The 15,266-nt window shown below is 33.2% G+C and overlaps 1 protein-coding gene across 1 annotated transcript; it reads right to left on the bottom strand.

Annotated features, from left to right (window-relative positions):
- Positions 1 to 1,199: 1,199 nt before the first annotated feature.
- On the bottom strand, positions 1,200 to 10,758 carry LOC111711440 (uncharacterized). Its single transcript, XM_023485806.1, has 12 exons — positions 10,672 to 10,758; positions 10,078 to 10,160; positions 7,567 to 7,660; positions 7,307 to 7,384; positions 7,113 to 7,196; positions 6,982 to 7,038; positions 5,951 to 6,021; positions 4,608 to 4,668; positions 3,563 to 3,632; positions 3,420 to 3,507; positions 2,545 to 3,048; positions 1,200 to 2,394 (listed from the first exon to the last, which is right to left on the bottom strand). The coding sequence occupies exons 1-12, from the start codon at positions 10,756 to 10,758 to the stop codon at positions 1,752 to 1,754; spliced, it is 1,920 nt and encodes a 639-aa protein (XP_023341574.1). The 3' UTR covers positions 1,200 to 1,751.
- Positions 10,759 to 15,266: the final 4,508 nt, after the last annotated feature.

The raw sequence follows: 15,266 nt of genomic DNA, 5'->3' as shown, positions 1-15,266 counted from the left end.
ATAATTAGCAAAGTCTTTGCGATGTAGTATACTACAGCGAAGATATGATCTCCCACATCTAAACACTTCGATGTCGGTACCATGTAGTATATACTGAATCGAATTCTTTCTTTCCGATGTAGAATGTTATAGACATGGTGAGAAATAATTCAATTAGTAGTAGTATATGCTACATCGTATGTACGACAGTTCTTGGTGGGTGCAGTTTACTATACCGCCAGGACCTACATCGGTCATGATGATAGGAGCTCCGCCCAACTCTGGCGAAGCCTGTCGTATATACGAGGCGGTATAACCGAAATCGGTTATTTTGCTAGCTGGCAACAACATTTTTCCGCTCATTTTCCTCCATTTTTCAAAAATATTGTGTTAGATCCATGTTGGGCATGCCTAAAGTCATCAACTTTGGGTCTGGAAACTTCTATTAGAGATTTCTTACATTCACAATTAAAAACATGAAAGTTTTGGAACAAGTCATTCTGAATCTCTTGAATCTCTTGAAAAGGGTAAAAGGCAATATAAGACCACAGTACGACTATATGAGCTAAAGAGGATGTTGTATCTTTCGATCTACGCATATCTGCTATTCTCCACTTCTGACCTGCCATATCCGACCTACTAGCACGTGGTTTTACAGTTGTATAAGTTGGGCATGTCACGTGGATTTTACGGTTCTGTCAATATTTCAGAAAACTGTGACTTTCGATTGTAGGTATGATATTAAACAGTAGATGCATTTTGCGTATATAGACGATGTAACTGTACCCTTAAGAGGGCTAATGATGGTCTTCATTTTGTATTGAGGTTAATAAATTTGAAACCCACCTGTAAAAAGTTAAATAAAATCTTCATTTTTGAATCAAAGAAGAATACAATAAATATTTTAAAAATTTCTTTTTCTAACTTTAGTTTGAGTGATATCTGCAGAATAAAGTTATAGATACTTACCAATAAATATATATCAATCATAAGATGGTTTCAAAATCTTCAACAACGTGTATATAAATTATAGATTGACGAAGATTTACGAATTTGCATACACGTGAAAACATGTTTAAGGTGATTATGTTAAAAGTGAATTTATTCTAAGCTCAGAAAGACCTAATTATTTAACTATAATATACTAGTGAAGTAAATTAATAAAATAATATCACAAACATTTTTATTTAGTTATAATTATATATATTTTATATCTTATAACAATCTGTCATATTTAGCAAGTTTACTATTAAATTACATTAATAACACATGATATCTTTGTCTGAAATTCATTTTTTACTACACGTTGATGAAAAATACAGTCGTCCTCGTAAATATCACTTCAATGAAGACGACTTTCAATTTCAATTTCATGATTTCTGCCACGCTTTCATTAGCATGGTTACACAGAAACATGGAAACAAAGAGAAGCTGTCCATTAACAGCTTTTCTTTGTTTAATTTTAAACTTGTAATTTGAAAAAAGCTTGTTAGAAACTAAGAAATCAAAACATAGATAGGAAAAGTCGTCTTCATTGATATAAACACTGACCACATAGTGAACCAATTTTTTTACTATATATGGAAACTGTAATAAAAAAATACATTTAATTCCCCCTTTTTAAAACTGTAGAGTAAAAATATTCAACAATTTTGCCCCTCATTCTCATACAAACAATTGGAAAAACTTGTAACGTGAGTGCAAAATTTTCTTTGAGTTTATAGCAAGACACATTTTGGAATTTTAAATCAAATTCTTGTTATTTTTAACAATTAACAATGATATGGACGTGAGCAGGAATGATTCCAATCTCCAGTATGTCCGTCATGAGAGTTGTGACCATGGTGGGCTTTATAAACGCTACTACACCCATTGGTGCATTGGTGTCGCCCCGTCTCCGGGTTAGCCTGCTGCCACCTGATTGTTCCGGTAAATCTACCAGATAACGAGCCACACATCCCACCACATATGCCACTGCACATGTAGATCTCTTCTTCTTTGTGGCAATTACAAACTCCCGAACAAACTCCAAGGCAAGAATTGCAACATTCCGGATCATAGCAGTGGGTGCAAGTTTGGTTTTCACAATGTTGAGAGCAGATATGATCATGACAGTGTTGGCAGTCATGTCTATTATGATGATCAGCTGAGCAGATAGAATGGCAATGACAGCTTCCATTGCAACTATGCCTGCATCTATGGCAGCATGTATTGCTGTAACAAAAGCTATGTTGATGGATTTTATGGCAGTCATAACAAAAGTTGTTTTGTGGAACATTTGAATGAGATTTGAATTGCTTGTGACACTCTTTACTGATGTGACATCCTTGTTCACCAGTTCTCCCAGTACAGTTAGAAACCTCTTTACAGATGTTAGGAGGAATTTTACCAAAGTTTGCTTCAATATGAATACCTCTGAAAACATTTTGGATTAGTTTCCATGTTTAAAAATTATAAAGAGTTTAATTGAATCTGTTATAGAAAGACATTTTTTTATCGTTTAAAACTTTGGTTTTATTAATCTATAGTTTTATAAACTTAATGTTTAGATATTTTGAAACTTACTGAGACTGATGACTATGATGATGTTTTCGATCTACTCTATGTTGTTGTTGTTGTTGTGGCTGATGGTGCCTTGGAACTTTGTTGTGGTATGGAGGATGATGTTGTTCTATGTCTGTATCTCGACATGGTGGAGAATGAGATGATCTTGATCTAACATGTTTAGGAGTACACCCAGGAGAACCAGGTTCAGTATGCACCGGAGTTCCGCAAGGATGTTCTATGGGTACACAGTTTAATGTCTCATGCTGTGTTGGAGTTAGAGGACGAGACGGACCATGGTTAGATTGAGGATATCTATCAGGAGGACCAGGGTTTGAGGGAGGATGTCCACTCCCTGGTCCATGGAAAGAAGGATTGCAGTGTCCATTATCAATATCATGGTTAGAGTGATGTTTAGGTGTACAAGGATGATGCTCCTGATTATGTTCTGGAGAATGATGTCTGGATTGTTCTCCAGAATGATTGCAGCTTGTACCCCGAAATGTTCCTGTGAAGGAATGGGACCTGAAAGTTAAAGTTTTAATAATTACTAGCTGAAGTGCCAGGCGTTGCCCGTGGAATAAAAAACCGAATTTTAAAAATCAAGTTTTAAAGAAAATTTTTTAAAAGTTTTTTTTTTAGCTTATATTACCCCTCGGGTATCCATTGGTTTTCTTAAAAAAAATCAGCCCATTCGGTCCATATCAGTTTGGCCAGCTATAGCTTACATATATATAACATTTAAAATTCGGTGATGGTGATGGACCAAACCTCTGTAGAGTAAAAAATTAGATGTTAGTTCCACATTTATTGATATAGTGATATATAGCATATAAGAGCGAAGAGCTTTATACATATAGATGTGAAATAATAAGAGTAATATTAAGAAATAGAACCTGTTATTTGGTCGTCCATGTCTTGCTTTAGGTCGTCCTCTCTCAAACTGATTTTCCTCACCATCAAAACTACGTCCCATCCCATCCCCTGTTAACAAATTGATTAAAAAATAAAGTCTTTAAAAACACACTTTTTCATTTACCTGCACTTTTAGGTCTAGAGTTATACATTGTGTGGATTTTAGGAGTTCTATGTATCAAATCTTCATCAATCTGTAAAAACAGATCAAAAGGAATTTTGTGTCTTTAAAATATAGTTTTTTCGTAATTCTGTAAAATCATCGGGGGGAAAAAAAGAAATCCTCCAAAGAAACTGATTTATTTGCACAAACTCTGAGTTTTTAATCCCTTATCCTTGCAACCTTATGTCGGAGACCTTTAATATTTCAAACTATGAATTCTGTTGTTGCAAATACTATAATTTTGAAATATCAAAGGTTTACACCAGATTAAGTGGAAAATATAAAAAAAAAAATTCGAGTTTGTGGCAAAAACTCAGTTTCATGCATAATTTAGTCCCGTAATTTAGGACGAAATGACCGGTCCTCAACTTGGGGTCACATTTTCGATTTTGTACCTTGAACCCCAAACAATTTAAGAATCATATTGAAATTATGTGAATATCTTGTTTTTTAATTATATTACACTGAATCAAGAATAAATACATTGAGTTATAGTGAGGATGGTTTCCTCTTTGACCTGTATAAAACCGGAGGGTAAAACTTTTATGTTGGGTCTAGAAATTCAGCGGCTGAACTCGATATCCAGTGAACTAACTTAAAGTTTTTAAACGGGAATTCCTTAAAGGGACTGTTACGTAATTTTAAGTGACCATGGAAGGATGGCAATTCTTGATTCACAATGGTACCCTTGAAATCTTGAGCAAATCAATAATGTGAAAGATATTGTCTGTTGTTTTCCTGCGGTATAGAAGTAACTAAGTCACTTTTAAAGAGAATCCGCAATTGAAACTACGCTTACTGTCCCTTTAACTTTAAGCTTTAAATCCGCCAATAACAGCATTTCTCCGCTAAAGTAAATTCTACGTCTAAGGTTTATCCATCAGCAAGAGTATATCCAGCAAAGCAATAGGAATCCTACTTAGCCGGAGATCCATTACAAAAATATTATTCTCATGTTTTTGAGATAAAAGTTAATGGATATTGGAAATATATTTGAACTAACTACCTTCCTCCAGACAAATGGATCTCTCTTTCTTAAATCACAATCCTTGTTCTCCAGGTCGGTTCTACAAATACATTGTTCAAGTTCTCATGTTCGGTAGGAGCAAGTGGATAAATTTGAATACAACAAATCATACAATAGTTTCTGCCTATATCACAATAGGCATATTACAATATCGTTGGTCTCCATATTGTATTGTGTATACATTGTAAGTAGATATACCTACAATTCATATCATCAGTATCACTTTCAACGGTATCACAATCACCAGCAATATTAATATAAATGTCATTCAATAACTACAATATCAATACTATCGATATAAATATTATTAACATTATCAATAACAATTTCAATATCAATATCAATAATGACATAATCTATATCAATATAATCAAAAGCAATTTAACCAATGTTAATATCTATAATCAACATCATCTATATCATCTATGTCTATATTTATAAAAAATCTCTGTTTGCAATGTCTGTTTGAATGTACAATCATAACTCATGAACTCCTTGACAGATTTGCTTCAAATTTTAATTGATGAACTCGGTAGAACCACGGGGATGTTCTTAGCTTGATTCAAATAAAAGTTTTAATATGAGTAGGTTAACTTTGATAGAGAAAATTCAAGGCAAATATGGGTTTCAAGCAAAGTTCATTAAAATTCATTCAATATTAGTTTTGGAAATAAATACAATGAACATGAAGATGATTACCTATTTTGAATTAGGCATTTGATCTATTCCCATTTTTTACTATATAGAATATGTACATTTCCAATTGTTGAGCGCATGCCTTATAAACCCTATTTAAATGTATATGCCTTAATCATGAGTATAGCTTCAGTAAAGCCTAAACCAACCATGGACGCTGATGTAAACATACTTTGATTTCTTTTCTTAATAGATGACATTCGTGTAAGTAATTATATGAAATCATTATAAATATTGTTCTAATCAATGTTATATTGTTGTTATAATACTTCAATCTATTTCAGTTAATTTAAACTCTCTCCTCCCCCTTTCATCTTAGTTAAACTGTAAGAAGATCTACCAAGTAACAACATCTGAATAAAGAATCAAAGAAGAAAAAACAGTTTATATAGAGAGAGTAGTTTGAAACCGGTGATCCAAAGGATATCAAGATATTACCCTGGATGAAGATGGGGATGTTTATGTAAAGGATATCAAGATATTACCCTGGTTGAAGATGGGGATGTTTATGTAAAGGATATCAAGATATTACCCTGGATGAAGATGGGGATGTTTATGTAAAGGATATCAAGATATTACCCTGGATGAAGATGGGGATGTTTATGTAAAGGATATCAAGATATTACCCTGGATGAAGATGGGGATGTTTATGTAAAGGAGGTGGAGAAGAAGGTAGAACACAAGCATTGTCATCAGTCTAAATATGGGACCAAATTTAATTAACTTGAGAGGTAACTAAGCTGCCTACCACCAGTTTAAATTCTTTATGAATCTTTAACTTTGAATCTATTATTTAGCTTTAAACCGGTAGTGGGTAGTTCAGCCATCCAGCTCAAATTCATAAAATTCGGTCCCTGCAGGAGGATTAATATCATAACTGTGTTTCATAGTTTGATCCCATGTACAACATGATATATAGTATATTCTGGTTTCTACTGATAGATCCCATGTACAACATGATATATAGTATAATATTCTGGTTTCTACTGATAGATCCCATGTACAACATGATATATAGTATATTCTGGTTTCTACTGTGTGGAAAGAAACCATGTTAGCTCAGATAATCTACTATTTGTAAGAACTAAGAATCTCAATACAGTTCTCCTAGACAGGGATGTTTCCTTTTTACTGTTGATGAAAAATAAAATTTACTAAAACAGAAACACAATGAAATAAAATAAATGGATTATTAATTAGGGCTAAAATTGACAAATACGTTACCTTATTGATTTCTTTAAACTTGGTCGTAAATAATTAATTTTAACAGAATTCACCTGATCCAACCCTGGATTCCTGGTAAACCTGATCTAGCTTTGGGTTCCAGATCCCTAGTTTTCCTGTTCTGGCTCCGGGATGCATGCTTTACCTGGTCTAGCCGGGTCTTTCATAGTTTACCTGGTCTAGCTCCGGGTTCCATGGTTTATCTGTTCTATCTCTGGGTTATATTTTTTACCTGGTCTATCTCCGGGTTCCTTGGTTTACCTGTTCTATCTCCGGGTTCATTGGTTTACCTGTTCTATCTCCGGGTTTTATGGTTTACCTTTTATCTCTGGTTTCAATGGTTTACCTGGGTTAGCTCCGGGTTCCATGGTTTACCTGGTCTAACTACGGGTTCAATGGTTTACCTGGTCAAGCTCTGGGTTCCATGGTTTACCTGGTCTAGCTCTGGGTGCCTTGTTTCTTCTATTCTTGTACTAGTTGAGGCTTCAATCTAAGAGAAAAAAACATAAGACAACAAAGAATTTAAATAGCTGCAGTCCTATTAGTGAATAAAAGAGCTCTAACCTTCGGAGCAATTATTCCAGGGAAATCTCTTGTAGGTTCCATTAGAAGGTCTATATCAACTCCGGGACAGTTCTGTCCTCGAACCTTAACATAATTTTTAACCTAAACCTAGGATTAACGAGATCATAAAGTAAGGGATGAGGAGGATAGAATATAAAACTAGAATATTGAGATAAGTTCTCAACTAAAATAACCTGAGGGAAGGGAAAGAGCAATTCCAAAGCTGAAGTTTCAAAGCTTGCAAGAACAAGGTTGGGATGCATACCCTGATCCTGAAACAAAACAATTTTTCTTCTCCTGACAAAGTTGAAAAAGTTCTTGTATTTCTTGTTTCAGTTCTGAAGTATATAGAGAAATATTATCCTGATATCTGGAGAAATATTAATCGGTATTCTACAACAAGGATTTACAAACCCCTGCTACAATATATCTAGCCCAGTACTATATATTGCACCTGGAGAAGCTCGATATAGACAGTTTCTGCTTGGAGCGCTCCTTGTAGATGCTCCAGGGTGGAACATGTTCCAAAGGTTTTCTCAAACAGGAACCTGAAGATTGGAAATAGAACGTTTTAACGTCTTGAATATACCACGGTATGTTTCAAAAATTAAAACTAACTGTGAATTTTCTTCTCTGTAAACAAGAAAAGATATAGATCCTCTCAAACATTATGAAGAGAATGTCATCTTTAAAAGTTGTCTGTCTGGCACAAAAACATCAAAAGGACAGATTTAAACAGGCTTCTTTAAATATCCTGATGGTCGTAGGTTGGTTTATGTCTTGTCAAAGTATAGATTTAAATACATCATAGAAAAGGGAAAGTGACTCTTTTTAAAAATAAATACATGTCATGAAATGGAAAACCTGTCATGATTAAATAGGGAATGAAACACCTTATGTGAAAGGGAATACCTGTAATGAAATTAGAAAGTGAATGAAACCCCTAATATGAAATAGGTTTCCTGTCATGAAAGGACAAGGGAATAAAAACCCCTTAAATGACATTGAATATATGTTTTGAAACTGAATAGATATAATGAACGAGAAAAGAGTATGAGATTGAATAAAAATGAATGAATATGAGTCCCTGTTATAAAAAAGGAAGGAAATAAAACTAAGTACCTGTCATGAAAGAGAACACATTTGACAACCCAAATTTTTATTTTGAATAATCTTTTTTGTTTGTTTATTTTCTTGTGATTTTTAACAACAAATTTTTTATTTTTTTTTATCAATTTTGATGGTTATTATTTCGTTAGAACTGACGAGGGACAACACAGACCGAAATATATTTTCAATAAATGTGGAAGTAATATTTACTTTTTTACTCTACAGAGGTTTGGTCCATCACCATCACCGAATTTTAAAGAGAACACAATTGAGTACCTGTCATAAAAGAGGAAAGGGAATGAAACTGAGAACCTGTCATGAATGAGGAAACTGAATGAAGTTGAGAACCGGTCATGAAAGAGGAAACAGAATGAAACTGAGTACCTGTCATGAAAGAGGAAACGAAATGAAACTGAGAACCTGTCATGAAAGAGGAAAGGAAATGAAACTAAGTACCTGTCATAAAAGAGGAAACAGAATGAAACTGAGTACCTGTCATGAAAGAGGAAACGGAATGAAACTGAGAACCTGTCATGAAAGAGGAAAGGAAATGAAACTAAGTACCTGTCATAAAAGAGGAAACAGAATGAAACTGAGTACCTGTCATGAAAGAGGAAACGGAATGAAACTGAGTACCTGTCATGAAAGAGGAAACGGAATGAAACTGAGAACCTGTCATGAAAGAGGAAAGGAAATGAAACTAAGTACCTGTCATAAAAGAGGGAAGGGAATGAAATTAAGTACCTGTCATAAAAGAGGAAAGGGAATGAAACTAAGTACCTGTCATGAAAGAGGAAAGGAAATGAAACTAAGTACCTGTCATAAAAGAGGAAACAGAATGAAACTAAGTACCTGTTATGAAAGAGGAAAGGAAATGAAACTAAGTACCTGTCATAAAAGAGGAAAGGAAATGAGACTAAGTACCTGTCATGAAAGAGGAAAGGAAGTGAAACTAAGTACCTGTCATAAAAGAGGAAAGGAAATGAAACTAAGTACCTGTCATAAAAGAGGAAAGGAAATGAGACTAAGTACCTGTCATAAAAGAGGAAAGGAAATGAAACTAAGTACCTGTCATGAAAGAGGAAAGAAAATGAAACTAAGTACCTGTCATGAAAGAGGAAAGAAAATGAAACTAAGTACCTGTCATGAAAGAGGAAAGGAAATACAACTAAATACCTGTCATAAAAAAGAAAAGGAAATGAAACTAAGTACCTGTCATGAAAGAGAAAAGGAAATGAAACTAAGTACCTGTCATGAAAGAGGAAAGGAAATGAAACTTAGTACCTGTCATAAAAGAGGAAAGGAAAATAAACTAAGTACCTGTCAAAAAAGAGGAAAGGAAATGAAACTAAGTACCTGTCATAAAAGAGGAAAGGAATGAAACTAAGTACCTTTCATGAAAGAGGAAAGGAAATGCAACTAAGTACCTGTCATAAAAGAGGAAAGGAAATGAAACTTAGTACCTGTCATGAGGAAACGGAATGAAACTTAGTACCTGTCATGAAAGAGGAAAGGAAATGAAACTAAGTACCTGTCATAAAAGAGGAAAGGAAATGAAACTTAGTACCTGTCATGCAAGAGGAAAGGAAAAGAAACTAAGTACCTCTTATAAAAGAGGAAAGGAAAAGAAACTAAGTACCTCTCATAAAAGAGGAAAGGAAAAGAAACTAAGTACCTGTCATGAAAGAGAAAAAGAAATGAAACTTAGTACCTGTCATGAAAGAGGAAAGGAAAAGAAACTAAGTACCTCTTATAAAAGAGGAAAGGAAAAGAAACTAAGTACCTCTCATAAAAGAGGAAAGGAAAAGAAACCAAGTACCTGTCATAAAAGAGGAAAGGAAATGAAACTTAGTACCTGTCATGAAAGAGAAAAGGAAAAGATGGCGGGAAAGGTTTTGTATTCACGTGGAATCCAAGGAAGCAAATTGATAAATGAACCTGAAAAAAAGTACTAAACTTATAATTTTTTCCAGATTCTATTAAGCATTGAAATATGTATATTGTATAAATGAAATGCAAATGTTAGGACCCAGGGCCTATAAGTTGGCAAGATAAGTATCATATTTGCAACCACAGCCTACTAGACGCTTTCAGGGAGAAATTATAGCATATTACACAATTCTTCGATTAAAAACGGGTATATCGAATTAAAAAATCTTTAAACGGTTAACAATGCACTGATTACAGTAAAAAACCTGTATTGATATGTAAGTTTTCATTTTTTTCATTATGAAAAAATTTACTCTGAAATAAGATATTAAGTAAACACGAAAAACGAAAACTATCGATAATATTAAAACTTTTGGTAGTCATCAAATCATCTCTATCCATCTCCACCCAAAACTACCCATCTCTACTCATCTCTACCCATTCTACCCATCTCTACCCATCTCTACCCATTCTACCCATCTCAATCCATCTCTACCCATCTCTACCCATCTCCACCTACCGGAGCTTTACACTGGAAGAAAACTCCGGGGCAAGATACAGCATGAATCTCCAGCTCAGTTTTTAACCTCAATCCTTTCCCGCTCATCCTTCTGAAATATTAATAAAATATGTACAACATTTTTTAATTTTAAAAACCAAGATAAGAACATTCCCATGGTTCTCCCGAGTTCTCCAATCAAAATTTGAGGCGAATCAGTCAAAGGGATCATTAGTTATGATCGGACATACAAACAGACAAACAGAGATCACTACACTATACATAAAAAGATACAACTCATACAAAGATAAAACTTAGACAAATCCCACGATGGACCTGTATACCGACAATCCAAAAATCAGTCACATCGTTCTCTGAGAGCTAAATAAGGGAAGCGTATCTTTAGACCTTTTTACAGTTATGTATCAAATAAGTTATAGTAACACAGATGACAGCTTTGAGCTTTGTCCTAAATAATTAATGTTTTTTTCCTCTGGAAATAATTAAATAAATAAACTAAAATATGATACAAAAAAAAACTTTCCTTCATAATTTTATCCCATGAACCTTTTTTTTGCAATTATAGCATGTTTTGTCCAGCTAAAAAGTCACCATCTCGCGACAATTTATCAAGCTTCAATCAACCCTTTATCCAAACTTCTAAACATTCAAATTTTCATCATACAGGATGTCCCACGAAACATGACAGTCGAGTGACGACTTGGAGGTCGTCTTTTATATATGAAATTGTTTGCGGCATTTATTCGCAAACCTAATTTTTGAAGGAACATTTTTTAATTAACGACCACAAAATTTTGTTCTTTCAGATATGCAGAGAATTTCATGCTGATTTCGAAATTGGTGTTATTTAATAAATTAAAATTTAAACTAAATTTTTGGTATCTCAAATTGAAAGTTATTTTGAAAGCACAAAAAAGGGCAGTCTACTTTTTGAGAATTACACATGTTAAAGTAGGCTGACGAATGAATGCTGCAAATTATCTAAGTAGTCTCTCAGCTGAAATGTTTCGTAGGACACCCGGTAGTTTGTTAAGATGGTTTAGGTTTGATGAAAGAGAAATAGTCTTCATTAAATCTTTTGGTTATAGTTAGTTAATTGTTTACTTAAAGGCAACTAAAGTGGGAACTGTATTTTAAGTACAGGGTTACCCACAAAGAATGAGACTGTAAAGACGACCCAAAACTCTGAAAATATGGCGATTTGAAGCTTGAATTTTGGTTTTTACCTTTAGCATTCAATTTAGCATTTTGATGGTTTACTAAATGATTAAGCAGAGAAATAAGCCAGTTTTGGTCTACGAGGAAATCTAAATACAAGAAAACGGTCTGAACAAATCTACAAGGAAATCTAAATAAAAGAAAACGGATTAAACAAATCTACAAGGAAATCTAAATAAAAGAAAACAGACTTAACAAATCTACAAGGAAATCTAAATACAAGAAAACGGACTAAAAAAATCTACAAGGAAATCTAAATACAAGAAAACGGTCTAAAAAAAAGATAAAAGGAAATCTGAATACAAGAAAACGGACTAAACAAATCTACAAGGAAATCTAAATACAAGAAAACGGACTAAACAAATCTACAAGAAAATCTAAATACAAGAATACGGACTTGACAAATCTACAATTGGAAATCTAAATACAAGAAAACGGACTAAACAAATCTACAAAGAAATCTAAATACAAGAAAACGGATTAAACAAATCTGCAAGGAAATCTAAATACAAGAAAACGGACTATAACAAATTCCGCACAATCGTCTTTTAAGTCTCATCCTTTGTGGGTATTCCTGAAAATAGATATACTATCTTGGGGACCCGACAATTTGCCTTGAAACTAAAGTTTTTCTATAGATTTCAACACACTCAACTAATAATTTTTAAACCAAACATTTACGTGATTTAAGGCATATCGGTCATGGGGTTAATAAGTTATGATTGGTCATACAAACAGAAAAACAGAGATTACTACTATATGAAAAACCCCTGTCGTATTTATCACCTCGGAACTGATCAAAGACGACAAATAGTTTAGCTATGTATGTTCAGACGTTGGTTCAGACCTACGTTTACCAATAATAAATTAGCAATCTTGTACATAAGAAAACTTTTTTGAAACTTATTCATGATTAAACTCAATAAAAAATGATGTTAGATGAAAAAGTGAAAATGATCTCTTAAATAACTGTAAATGAATGAAATTAGGTTAAACTTCCCAACACACTGAATATCAAATTCAGAGCTTGGAATTATAAACCTGCTTTCTAGTGTCCTTTAGAGTATATACACACCACACACAACCATTTAAACAGTTTACTCTTACATCTTCACCAAAACAACAAATAGAGGCCACGGCGAGAAGGAGAAAAGTAGGGGNCCTGTACATGTGCACAACTCAATATTAAACCTGTACATGTGCACAACTCAATATTAAACCTGTACATGTGCACAACTCAATATTAAACCTGTACATGTGCACAACTCAATATTAAACCTGTACATGTGCACAACTCAATATTAAACCTGTACATGTGCACAACTCAATATTAAACCTGTACATGTGCACAACTCAATATTAAACCTGTACATGTGCACAACTCAATATTAAACCTGTACATGTGCACAACTCAATATATCAATTCTAGCCAAATGTCAAAAGCAACTGACCACTTGCTTTTTTATGCAACATTTTCCGAATCTAAGAATCATCTAAGAATCTAAATATCAAAGCTTACACCATCAGGTTGCAAAGATTATATTAGAAAAATTCGAGTGTTCAGTTCCTTTCCACTGTCTTCTTATACAATACAAAAACTAAATTTAAAAAATTAGAGCGTAAGTCCCAGATAATTATTTTTACATACAAACTTTTTTATATCATTTATAGAATACGATTTTATCATAATGTCCTTATTTTTATACCCAGAAGGTTGAGGTGCAGCTTTTCCTAATGTATAATCCAATCCGAAGGATTTGATTTTTGGAGTTATTCTGATCTCACTTTAGATGCAAGGTTTTACTGTGGAATATTGAAAATTAATTTATTTTTAGGATCGCCACAGAACAGTTTATCAAACGTTGTTTTATTCTTCGTTTTTAGTTGGAAAATTTTGTCAAACCCATTTTATTATAAAATTTAATTTAAGGATTAGCAAAAAGGTAAATAAAAGGCCAAATATTTTCATTGAGAGTGAAATATTGAGGTCTAAAATTTATATTAAATAATTGGTCTAAAAAGAGAATTGATAATATTTCAATCAACTTAAAGTTATAAAATATTAATATTTTCTTACAATAAAAATACAGAAAAAAAGTTTGTAATGATGGTTTTGTTAGAAATGACTAAATTCATAAGCTAACTGAGAATTCTGGATTAAGAGTTTGAAAATAAAAAAATAAGTACCATGATAACCATAGAACGACTTAATAACAATATTAAAGTGTATTTGAATCAAATATTAAATCAAATATTTTTACTAGACACTTATTAAATCACTTATTAAGCGAAACGGGTCCGTTTAAACTGCACAATTGCTGTGGCCCATGCACATTAAACTATTTTAAGTTCTGAATCTAAAAGTCGTCTTTCTATTTCACCGTTTTCTGGTTATCACTGTAGATAGTTGATTATTTCTAAATCGTCAATGATAATGGAAAGGTCGATTATTTTGACAGAATTGATTATTTTAGCATGATGATCACAATAGGCATAATCGATTATATTGCATGGATCAATTTTAATTGTACCATCAAATCTGAATATTTATAGAAACAATCGATTATGGCGTTTATTGGCATGCACTGTAAATATTTCTATTTTAAATACTATAAGGGACTGTAGACAACCTTAATTATTTAAAGGGACTGTAAAGAAAAAATGAAAGGGGGTATAGGCTTAAAGCTATAATCACTTTAGCTCTTGATCGTGACCATTGAAAGTTACATCTGATGTTTAAAAAGATCATATTCAGCAATTACGCAACCAATCTGAAAACGAAGATATCCCAGAGAAACATAATTGTGACTTAGGTTTCTCCAATTACTTCTCTTGAAGTTAAACCTGGGACATTCTGAAATTTTAATGAAAATGAATTCAATAGTTTTTACTTCATTCATGTTAAAATTGTTTTACTAACCCCTCACAGAATGAAGCATTTTTTAACTTTCTTTAAAAGTGTATTTTTTAGAACACCCTTTATAGTGCAAATATTGTAGTTATTTCAAATCACTCTGTATCTATATTTAGTATAACTCTATTTAGGTATATTCTATACCTAGACTAGTGCCTGGTCGGCTTTATACTGTTTGTACATTTATTTAAACTATAACTACCCCCTGATATGTTGCCTAGTTGCCTGCTATAGAATCAATAGTATGGGGGAATGAAAGGGGAATTTGATTTTCCCCATCTTCGCGTTTTCTTTCCTTTCTTTTCCTTTAACAAAGATAATCATATTTATTAAAATAATTGATTCAAGGCTATACAAGGACATTGCTTGGATGTCGAGAGGGAGAATGTGATGGAAGGGTGGAGGGGTAAAAGGGTGGGGATAAGGGGGAGGGGGTGAAGAAAAAGAAGTGAGGGTAGCTAAA

The sequence above is a fragment of the Eurytemora carolleeae genome, unplaced genomic scaffold (assembly GCF_000591075.1).
Source record: "Eurytemora carolleeae unplaced genomic scaffold, Eaff_2.0 scaffold1138, whole genome shotgun sequence".
Taxonomy (NCBI): Eukaryota; Metazoa; Arthropoda; class Copepoda; order Calanoida; family Temoridae; genus Eurytemora; species Eurytemora carolleeae.
This window is presented reverse-complemented; position numbering and strand designations above follow the sequence as displayed.

Bases quoted from the DNA above. Each gene is read 5' to 3' on its own strand.
- LOC111711440 (XM_023485806.1), bottom strand. From the start codon at position 10,758: ATGAGCGGGAAAGGATTGAGGTTAAAAACTGAGCTGGAGATTCATGCT. The intron at 6,022-6,981 runs GTAAACCATGGA...TCCCATATTTAG, and splicing joins GGCACCCAGAGCTAGACCAG to ACTGATGACAATGCTTGTGT. The intron at 3,049-3,419 runs GTTCTATTTCTT...TTTAACTTTCAG, and splicing joins CATGGACGACCAAATAACAG to GTCCCATTCCTTCACAGGAA.